The sequence below is a fragment of a genome, unplaced genomic scaffold (genome assembly GCF_019419815.1).
Source record: "Pyrus x bretschneideri cultivar Hongxiangsu unplaced genomic scaffold, Pyrus_bretschneideri_v1 Contig26, whole genome shotgun sequence".
Taxonomy (NCBI): Eukaryota; Viridiplantae; Streptophyta; class Magnoliopsida; order Rosales; family Rosaceae; genus Pyrus; species Pyrus x bretschneideri.
In genome coordinates, this window is record NW_025999568.1 from 3,562,952 (window position 1) to 3,571,297 (window position 8,346).

The window sequence follows — 8,346 nt, forward strand, 5'->3', positions numbered from 1 at the left end:
AAAAATAAATAACTAATTACTGTTTAAGATCAGGTCATAATTTTCTTGAACCATATGGGTTTAGCTATTTTTTTTTCTTTTGTTGAACAAACGATATTATCTACACTAAGAGGGGAGGATAGACTTATCCTCATCCTAAACTAGCAATAATGTTGTTCAAATTCGTATTTGATAAGAATCAAACATAAGACTTCTTACTTACAAATAAAAAAAAAATATCACTAAATCGTAATACTACATAGTAAGTTTAAACGTTTAGAATAACAGAACTTCACTACACATTTCCTAGTTCCTACACAAGGTTTTGCAAGACCGAGTCGGATGGGCCCGAGTCATCCGACGCCAATCCCCATGACACATTGACCATGGTAAAAATTGGATAAGGTCCGTTTCTTCGCGGCTACATTTATTACCCTTCCAAAATTTGTCAACCATATTAATTGTTTACTTTCATTTTCCCATACTCCAAAGTAAATTCCTCCTTTTTTTTCAATTTCTATTTCTCTGAATTTGTATTGGTTAAGCTTTATTAAGAGAGGTGGGGTGTGGAGGCGGGTCCAAAAAGCACGTGACAAAGGTGGTGGTGGTGTCAGCGATCATGTGAGGAGTTTCATAAGGGGTTCGGTTCAAAAAGCCCAGCACCACCCTCCCCTTCGTATTATTTAATACAAATCTCTCCCCATTCAAAATAACGCCTCAATTTCCCATTATTTACACCCCTGTCCTCCCTTCACTCCTCAAAACCCCCCACCCCCCACCCCCCTCCATTATCCCTCTCACTCATCACATCACTCTCACACAACCCAAGCAAACTCTCTCTCTCTCTCTCTCGCTCTCTCTAGACTGCAAGTTTCCGCACTCGATTCCTTCACAAATGGAACTACCCGAGTTCCACCACGGCAGCTACTTCAACGGCGGAGCCGCCAAGTTATTGCCGGGAGACAAGCCTACCGGTGGCGACTTTACCGTCGAAGACCTACTCGACTTCTCTAATGAAGACCCCTTCGTCACCACCGCCGCTGACGGCGGAGGCTTCCATGACCCCGCCGCGGATTCCTCTGCGGTCACCGCCGTTGACAGCTGTAATTCCTCTGTTTCTGGCGGAGAGCCTCATTTCTCCGGCAACCGGAGCTTCGACGACTCCCAGTTCTCCGGCGACCTCTGCGTTCCGGTAGACCTCCAATCCCATTAATTCAAGAATTCCAAATATATTCACTAATTTTTGGCTTCTGCATGCAATTTGCATGATCCTGACGTTAATTTTATAATTATCTATTTAACAAAAAAGTTTATTTTTTATCAACAAAATAGTTTATTTCGGTAATTGTATTTCTTAGTTTAGAACAAAATTATTATTATTATTCTAAATTTTAATAAATACATACGTAATTGTATTTCGTAGTATGAATTCTTATATTTTGCATGTAATATGCATACGTAAAACTAATTTAATTAATTTGCAAAATTAAGTCCAATTTTCATTAATTTGTGGAAATTTGATTGCAGTACGATGACTTGGCGGAGCTGGAATGGCTGTCGAACTTTGTGGAGGATTCCTTCTCAGCAGACAAGGATTTACAATCTCTCCAGTTCCTCTCCGTAAGTAACACAACGAAACCTCAAACCCCCGAAACGTGTTCATCCTCCGAAACGCCTCAAAACGCACCGCTTTTCCCCTCCGAAACGCCTCTCCCGGGCAAGGCCCGAAGCAAGCGCTCACGCGCCGCCCCCGGGGACTGGTCCACGCGCCTCCTCCACCTCAGTACTCCCAACAACAACACCAAACCTCCCAAAACGACATTGCCTAAGAAGAGAGATGGAGCCATTGGTGGTGGCAATTCAAATTCAGGTTCGGACTCTTCAGGCCGCAAATGCCTCCATTGTGCAGCAGAAAAGACTCCGCAATGGCGGACTGGGCCCATGGGCCCTAAAACTCTTTGCAACGCTTGCGGGGTCCGGTATAAGTCGGGTCGACTTGTTCCCGAGTACCGGCCCGCCGCGAGCCCCACTTTCGTGTCGGCTAGGCACTCCAATTCGCACAGGAAGGTTTTGGAGCTGCGAAGACAGAAGGAGGTCCAGAGATCACATCATCATCATCATCAATTTCTTAGTCCAGGTTCCATTTTTGGTGTATCCAACGGTGGTCATGATGAGTACTTGATCCATCATCATAACGTGAATGATTTTCGGCAGATGATGTAGTGGATGCTAGAGTAGGATAAATTAGGGTGGACCTCTCTAATTTTAACATGAATTCTCTAGCTCAATTTGCTAATTTTTTTGGTCTTAAATTTTGAATTTATAGTCAAATGTTTCAAGGGTCGTTGAGGGAAAAAAAAAAAAAAAAAAAAAAAAAAAAAGAAGGGGGAGGGAATTTGGGCCTTGAGTTTGTATTCTACTTCTTTTTTTGCCGAATTTGGCAAATTTAGAGTCAATTTGATCTACATTTTGTTTTGTTTTTTTTTTTGTTTTGGTTAAGTTAATAAAATTAACAAATTTTGTTTATTTGCTGAGGTCTTGTGGAACAAATTAAAGAATAAGAATGTAACAATTCCCAAAATAAATAAGAAAGAATAAATATTGCTATAAAACGGAGAACATGATTGAATATGCTCTTATATTTTTTTCATATTTGAATGTGATGCAGTTAGATGACATTAGTACTTCTATAGTTTAATTAAATGTATTATAAACAAAATATTAATACCTATACCAATCATATAGTGAAATTATAAATCCACGATATCATCAATGTCACTGTATCATTAACATATCGACGACTTGTCCGCATTTAAAAAAAAAAAAAAAAGACCTGTATGAAGGAACAAAGGCCATGGGAAGCTTGTGCAAATGGTTGACATGATGAGGAGCAACCAAAAATTTGTCCAATTTGTATAAATTTCCACAAGCATATCTAGCATTTCCAATTAACTTAAGAAACTTGGAATACATAAAGTGCAACAACCAAACTTGAAGGGAATATATGTGGAGAGAAAGCAAAGTTCATGTGCTAGAATTGTGATAGATGAGTTGCACCCTTTTTGTGTATATCGAGGGCTCAAATTTCATGACACATTAGGAGAATAATAAGGCAGCACAGCAGGAAGCAACAAGGTCGGAGAGTGCGTGGGATTCAGTGACGAATTTATAAGTACTTTGTTGATACATCGTCGTGTGTACGTACCCTCTTACATGGAAGTGCGTTTTTAAGCGTTTTGAAAACCAATGCAAAGAGAAAAGACCAGTGGAGAAAGTAACAGAAGGAAAATATGTGTGTAAAAACTTGGATAATATTAAGGAGATTATAATTTTAAAATTAAATTTGCAAGCCAAATGGCATATCATCAGTAGAAAATGAGCACATTTATCAGTATTTAAGTAATAATTTAATCATCAACTTCCATATTATTTGGTTTATAAAATTTGGTTTAGAAATTTGGTGTCCTTAGCATTACCCTAAAAATTTTGAAGGGGGAATTTGGCATTGGCTGTTGAATTGCTTGCAAAAATGGAGAGATTTGTAACACCGTGCATCATAATAAAAGTGAAGAAAATAAATTATTTTTGTATCTCTTTACTTGTATTATAATATGTGATGTAATTGCCGTCTTGTGTTCTCTGTGCACTAAAAAAATTCTCTCAAACATGATGAAGGGAGGGACATGTGGGGTACACTTGGGGACTGAATTAGTTGTCCACCCGAGCCTAGACATTTACCCTTCCATGGGGTCCCACTGTCTTATTTCTTATAATTGGTTAGTGTATTTACCAATTTCAAAATGGTCATTCGAGATTGTGAATTGGGATTAGTTGTTGAGGGGGGTAATTATTTAGTCATTTAAGATCATATAAATGGTATTTGAATTTTATTGTGTTTAATTTGTCCAAATTTAAGAACTACATGTGGGAGTTTATGATTTTCTACCTTTGGTTTTCTAATTGATCTTCACCCTATGATTTTTAGTGGGGGAATGATGAACTTCAATTATATTTGGGAGAAAAAGAAAGAAGGAGAAAGAAAAACTAGGGTGGGGAGTTTTCTGTGTCGATGTTATTTTTTATTTTTTATTTTTGGGTAGAGAAAAGTAATTAGAAAAGCCTCTAGGACAACTAGTACAAGAATTGTTTAAGTGCACTCATCACAAAGGGGGAAGGGAAGAAAACCAAACATGATCCGACGAAGGTGATCTACCCAAATTAGCTAGAGACTCGGCACACAAAATCTGCTTCATGGTGGACATGAACAAAGTGGACGTCTGCCAATCAACAAATGGCAGATTAGAAAGGGAGTAATCGTAGGTTCCAAGGGCGCTAATACTCTCGGGCAAAGGGTCAGCTCATGAAAAAGTTGTCTAGACCACCTTCAAACAAGATGAAATCTTAAGTGGAATGTCACACAATCAAATTTGAATGTATAAAGAAGTTCCGGCCCGTTATGTCAATCTTACATGGATTGACTATGAGTCTTTTGCTGACAATTTTGACATATAAGAAAATGTGTTAACAATTAATTTTTAATTTTTTTTGTTGTTGTGTGGGGTCTCATTAATGCACCAATTATAAATCTTGCAAAATTATTTTAGTAGATTTATTTTTAAAATGACTCATACAAATATCATTTATAACCAAAAAAGAAAAAAAGAAAAAGAAAAGGGGTTGGAGGAAGAGAAATCTCACATTGCCACATTAGCCATTAAATTAACATTAAACATATATCTTTTAACATCTCCATTGAACATTCGGACAAGTAGCGGTAATAATTGGGTTGTGCTGAGGCAAGAAAAGACAGTTTTTAAGAAGTTTCCAAGTCAAAGCCATGAAAAAATCCTAACTTTAGGAGGATATTCAAGTATCAGACTTTGTTGATAGCATGAGAATTTGGATGACATAAATTTGATGCATTTGTAACCAAGTGGAAGATTTTGATGGTAAATAGACTAGAGGGGAAACGACCCCAAACAAACACATGCTTTTCAGCATTCAGGGGAAATGTATTGCTTTTGGTAACAAGCTCAAAAGAAGGGCTAATAAGGAGAATACTGTTACAAAAGATAAAACTTAGCTCACATAGTTTGGCTTGAATTATTCAGTTTGTTATACTGCTGAGATTTGGCAGTTATAAGATTGTAGGTTGTTATGATGAGCTGACAATATCTTGTGTGCTCAGCCATTGTAGAAATTCCAGTTGTAACTTCATGATTGTGTAATCAATGAAAGAATATTTCCTAATATGGTATCCTTCGCCTTATGTCTAATGACTCAATCCTACCTCTCTTTTCGTCTTTCGTTTATCTCTTCTGCTCTTTGAAAACTTTAGGTCTCGATCTCTGTAAACCCTAGAGATTGCAATCAATGGTGACTTATGATTCCCTTTCTAAATCAAATTCTTGAATTCACCAAATTCACCACTATCCTATGGTGAATTCTTGCCCTAATTCCTCTAGAACTGCTTCAATTACTTCAATCACAATCCAAAGCATTAGATCCATGGTGCCAATCAAGCTCACTACCACGAATTATCTTACTTGGAGTGGCTTATTTGCTCTGATCTTCTGCCGCTACAACCTCATCGAAATAATTGACGGATTTATGTTGCCTTCGTCCAAATTTCTTCGCGATGCCTCTAGAAATAGTAGTACCTCTCTAAATTATGACTATGCCACATGGTTTGAGAATGATCAGAACATTCTTATCTGGTTGAACCAGATACTCTTTGATCTTCTGATTTGTATACTATCGATGTAACTTCATCTCATGATCTTTGGTCCAATTTGGAATCGGGACTTGCGATGGCTTCGCAATCGCATATTCATGAACTTTGATCTCAACTTCGTAACATCACCAAATGTGATTTGACTGCTGTAGCCTATCCTCAACAGATTGAAGAAATTGCTAATGCTCTTGCCAGTGTTGGTGCTCCCGTTGATGACTCAGAGCTCATCTTTGTCACGCTTAATGGTATTCCTTTTGAATATGAATCTTTTGTGGATGTAATTCAGTTTCACCTTAGTTCTACAACAATCGATGAACTTCATGGCTTGCTTCTCAGCAAAGAAATTCAACTGATGAACAAGAGGCATTATTCTTCTTCTTTTCCACTTTAGGCTTTCAATTTATCCACTGGTCTTCTACCTACACCGACTCACAACAATCAAGCTTTTGTAGCTCAAAATGGCTCAAATTTGACCTCTAACCAAGGGCGTGGTCAAGATCGCAATTTCTCAAACCCGAGAAATTACTCCAATCAAGGCATGGACATGAATTTTTCTAACTTCAAATCCAACAATCAAAACAATCAGAGATACAACAACAAATCAAATCAAAGGTATAATCGTGGAGGTCAATCTAATTTCAACTCCAGGAAAATTATTTGTCAAATTTGTAGACAGTTTGATCATGAAGATTTTGAGTGCCCTCATCGAATTAATCCTACTTATGGAAAAAAAATGCACTTTCTGCCATGTATACCAATACATCTTCCAACACACCGACCTAGTTACTTAACTCTAGGGCAAGCTCTCACATGACAAATTCAATGAGACATCTTTAGAATCATGCACCTTATACTGGACCTGAGCAAGTCTATATTGGTGATGGCAAAGGTTTGCCTATTCTCAATTCTGGCACTTCTACTATGTTTATTCCTAATCATGCATTTGCTCTTAAGAATGTATTACATGTGCCACATTTGAAACAAAATTTGCTTTCTGCAAATCAATTTAGTCTTGATAATTGGTGTTCAATTCACCTCTATCCTTTTCATTTAACTGTGAAAGATCTTTCTTAAGAAAATATGCTCTTTAAGGGGGCGTTTGTTTGCCCTCACTAAGTGTGACTGGACTAATTGTTAGTCCAATACCCTGTTTGTTTCGTGCTGGGATTAATATTAATGAGACTAAAAGGGATTCGTATGGGACAAAACCCTTTGCGTTGCTAGCTTTTTGTCCTTACTCCGAAATCACACCACCAAACCTGAAACACTTCTACGTATGAAGTATGCACGCTGCAAGTCGTCTGCTTCTCTGCAACACTGGACACCTATACCCAGATCTGAAACCCACCACACCCACCGCCTAATTCTCAACATCCAACCACCAAAATTTGAAATGAGAAAAAAATCAATTCGATAACAACAACAAACTCAATAGAAAAATTCTTCATTTTTCCCAGAAAATTAAGAGATTTTTCTGAGAAAATCAGAGGAGGGGCGAGAAACAGAGTGGTTGTGAAATCCATGGTGCTGCAGAGAGGAGCTTCTGCACGATTTCAATTTTCCGTGGGATTTGAAGTTGGGAAATCAGAATTTGCGGTGCCATAAATAATTCAGAGGAATCACAATAGCAAAGAAAAGGAAAGGGAAAAAAAAAAAGAAGAAAAGGGGGGGGGGGTGATGAATGACGCTGTTTTGAGGGAGGAGAGAGTGGAAAGGAAAAGAAAAAGATGAAGAGAGGGAGAGGGTTGGAGCAAAATTAGGAAGAAAAAGGAAGATCAGAGGAAAAAAAAATTAGGAATGGAGATGGGAGGTTTCTAGAATGAAAAAGAAATAGACAGTGGAAGTCATATAATATTACTAAATATGTATTAAATAATATAAAATATTAATAAAATATGAATGAAAAAAAATATAATATTAGAATTTGTTGTAATCCTATTATTTAGTCCGACTCTACATCAAACGCTTCACTAAGTCACTCTAGCTTAGTCTAGTCTAAGCCAGTCCAACTTAGTCTCTAAAGCTAGTCCAGTCTAAGATAGTCCAGTGCAACAAACGCACCCTACAGGTCCCGTGAGGCATGGATTCTATCCCTTTTTGGGTTCTGACAATCCTTCTAGCACTCATCAACTCTATGCTGCTACTGCTAAAGCATATACAGAGGTTAGGCATCAACATTTAGGCCATCCTTCTTCGAGGATCTTAAATAAACTTGTTTCTTAGTCATGTATTCCAATGTCTTCTGTTGTTAAATCATTTTGTTCAAGTTGTGCTTTAGGAAAGTGTTCAAAACTTTCATTTGTATCCATTGCAAGTACTACCTGTAAACCATTGCAACTTATGCATACTAATGTCTGAAGACCTGCCCCTATTTGTTCAGTCTATGGTTATAGGTATTATATCGTCTTCATTGATGATTATACTAGATATAGCTGGTTATTTCCTCTCAAATGTAAATCAGAAGTGTTTACCACTTTTGTTCATTTCAAGAATTTAGTTGAAAATATGATGAGTAATAAAATTGTTTCTATTCGATCTGATTCTGGTAGAGAATTTGTTAATACTGTCATGTTTACTTTATGAAAGATCATGTCATTCATCATCAGCTTACATGTCTTCACACACCAAAGCAA

At 37.4% G+C, this 8,346-nt stretch overlaps 1 protein-coding gene across 1 annotated transcript; it reads left to right on the top strand.

Moving 5' to 3' along the window:
• The first annotated feature begins 794 nt into the window (after nt 1-794).
• Nucleotides 795-2,290, top strand: LOC103944829 (GATA transcription factor 12-like). Its single transcript, XM_048587229.1, has 2 exons — nt 795-1,171; nt 1,507-2,290. The coding sequence occupies exons 1-2, from the start codon at nt 875-877 to the stop codon at nt 2,200-2,202; spliced, it is 993 nt and encodes a 330-aa protein (XP_048443186.1). The 5' UTR covers nt 795-874; the 3' UTR covers nt 2,203-2,290.
• Nucleotides 2,291-8,346: the final 6,056 nt, after the last annotated feature.

Bases quoted from the DNA above. Each gene is read 5' to 3' on its own strand.
- LOC103944829 (XM_048587229.1), top strand. From the start codon at position 875: ATGGAACTACCCGAGTTCCACCACGGCAGCTACTTCAACGGCGGAGCC. The intron at 1,172-1,506 runs GTAGACCTCCAA...ATTTGATTGCAG, and splicing joins CCGGCGACCTCTGCGTTCCG to TACGATGACTTGGCGGAGCT.